The sequence below is a fragment of the Eschrichtius robustus genome, unplaced genomic scaffold (assembly GCF_028021215.1).
Source record: "Eschrichtius robustus isolate mEscRob2 unplaced genomic scaffold, mEscRob2.pri scaffold_651, whole genome shotgun sequence".
Lineage (NCBI taxonomy): Eukaryota > Metazoa > Chordata > Mammalia > Artiodactyla > Eschrichtiidae > Eschrichtius > Eschrichtius robustus.
The window spans coordinates 7,433-9,375 of NW_027175526.1; the positions used below are offsets into that span (position 1 = coordinate 7,433).

At 42.8% G+C, this 1,943-nt stretch overlaps 1 protein-coding gene across 1 annotated transcript; it reads left to right on the forward strand.

Annotated features, from left to right (window-relative positions):
- The first annotated feature begins 234 nt into the window (after window positions 1-234).
- On the forward strand, window positions 235-1,560 carry LOC137758022 (protein SET-like). Its single transcript, XM_068534414.1, has one exon. It carries the CDS (start codon window positions 235-237, stop codon window positions 1,054-1,056), a length of 822 nt encoding a protein of 273 aa, XP_068390515.1. The 3' UTR covers window positions 1,057-1,560.
- The last annotated feature ends 383 nt before the right edge of the window (window positions 1,561-1,943 follow it).

Genomic DNA, 1,943 nt, shown 5'->3' on the forward strand with positions numbered 1-1,943 from the left:
TGTGCCACAACTACTGAGCCTGCGCTCCAGAGCCCAAGAGCCACAACTACTGAGCCCATGTGCCACAACTACTGAAGCCTGTGTGTCTAGAACCCGAGCTCCGCAATGAAGAGTAGCCCCTGCTCACCACAACTACAGAAAGACCGTGCACAGCAACAAAGGCCCAGTGCAGAGTTCTCAGAGCTCCCAGTACGAGCTTCTTCCCTTGGGTGGATTCTTGGCTTTTCTCCCAGCATGGCCCCCAAACACCAGTTTTCACTTCCACCCCAAGCAAAGAAACCAAAGAAACCGAGACGGACTCCTGCCTCCAGGCCAGAGGAAACGTCTGCTTCTCCGAACTTGCCGAAGGAAGAAGAAGAACAGCAAGAAGCAGTTGAACATGTTGATGAAGTACAAAATGAAATAGACAGACTTAACGAACAAGCCAGTGAGGAGATTTTGAAAGTAGAACAGAAATATAACAAACTCCGCCAACCATTTTTTCAGAAGAGGTCGGAATTGATGGCCAAAATCCCAAATTTTGGGGTAACAACATTTGTTCGCCATCCACAAGTGTCTGCACTGCTTGGGGAGGAGGATGAAGAGGTGCTGCATTATTTGACAAGAGTCGACGTGACAGAATTTGAAGATAGTAAATCAGGTTACAGAATAGATTTTTATTTTGATGAAAACCCTTACTTCGAAAATAAAGTTCTCTCCAAAGAATTTCATCTGAATGAGAGTGGTGATCCATCTTCAAAGTCCACTGAAATCAAATGGAAATCCGGAAAGGATCTGACAAAACGTGCAAGTCAAACGCAGAATAAAGCCAGCAGGAAGAGACAGCATGAGGAGCCAGAAAGCTTCTTCACCTGGTTTACTGATCATTCTGATGCAGGTGCAGATGAGTTAGGAGAGGTCATCAAAGATGGTATTTGGCCAAATCCATTACAGTACCACTTGGTTCCGGACATGGATGATGAGGAAGGGGAAGGAGAAGAAGATGATGATGATGATGAAGAGGAAGAAGGACTGGAAGATATTGATGAAGAAGGGGATAAGGATGAAGGAAGATGAAGGAGAAGATGACTAATGGAACACTGATGGATTCCAACCTTCCTTTTTTAATTTTCTCCAGTCCCTGGGAGCAAGTTGCAGTCTTTTTTGTTTTTTTTTCTCCTTCTCCTCTTGTGCTCAGTTGCCCTGTGTTTGAGGTCTCTTTTCTCCTTTATACCATGGCTCACAACTTATTTTGGGGGGAAATACCTTGAGCAGAATTCAGTGGGAAAAGAATCTCTACCCCTTTGTGTTCCAGATTCATTCTTATCCCTTCCTGTCTCAACAAAAACTTTACGGAATCAACACCACCATGCTCTGTGGGAAAAAAGAAAAACCTTCTGCTCCTTAGCTCTGCTGGAAGCTGGAGGGTGCTAGGCCCCTGTGTAGTAGTGCATAGAATTCTAGCTGTTTTCCTCCTTTCTCTGTATATCGGGCTCAGAGATTACACTGTGTCTCTATGTGAATATGGACAGTTAGCATTTACCAACATCTATCTGTCTACTTTCTCTTGTTTAAAAAAAGGGAAAAAAAACTTTAAAAAATGGGGTTATAGAAGGTCAGCAAAGGGTGGGTTTGAGATGTTTGGGTGGGTTAAGGGGGCATTTTGACAACATGGCTTCTCCTCTGGCATGTTTAATTGGGATGTTTAACGGACATCCTTGCAGTTTAAGATGACACTTTTAAAATAAAATTCTCTCCTAATGATGACTTGAGCCCTGCCACTCGATGGGAGAATCAGCAGAACCTGTAGGATCTTATTTGCAATGGACATTGTCTATTGTAATTTTGTTCCTGTTTAGTGTTATATTTTTCTTTCTGTTTCACTGGAAAGGAAAGATGATGCTCAGTTTTAAACGTTAAAAGTGTACAGGTTGCTTTGTTACAATAAAACTAAATGTGTACAC

Coding starts and splice junctions, on each gene's coding strand:
- LOC137758022 (XM_068534414.1), top strand. CDS start 235: ATGGCCCCCAAACACCAGTTTTCACTTCCACCCCAAGCAAAGAAACCA.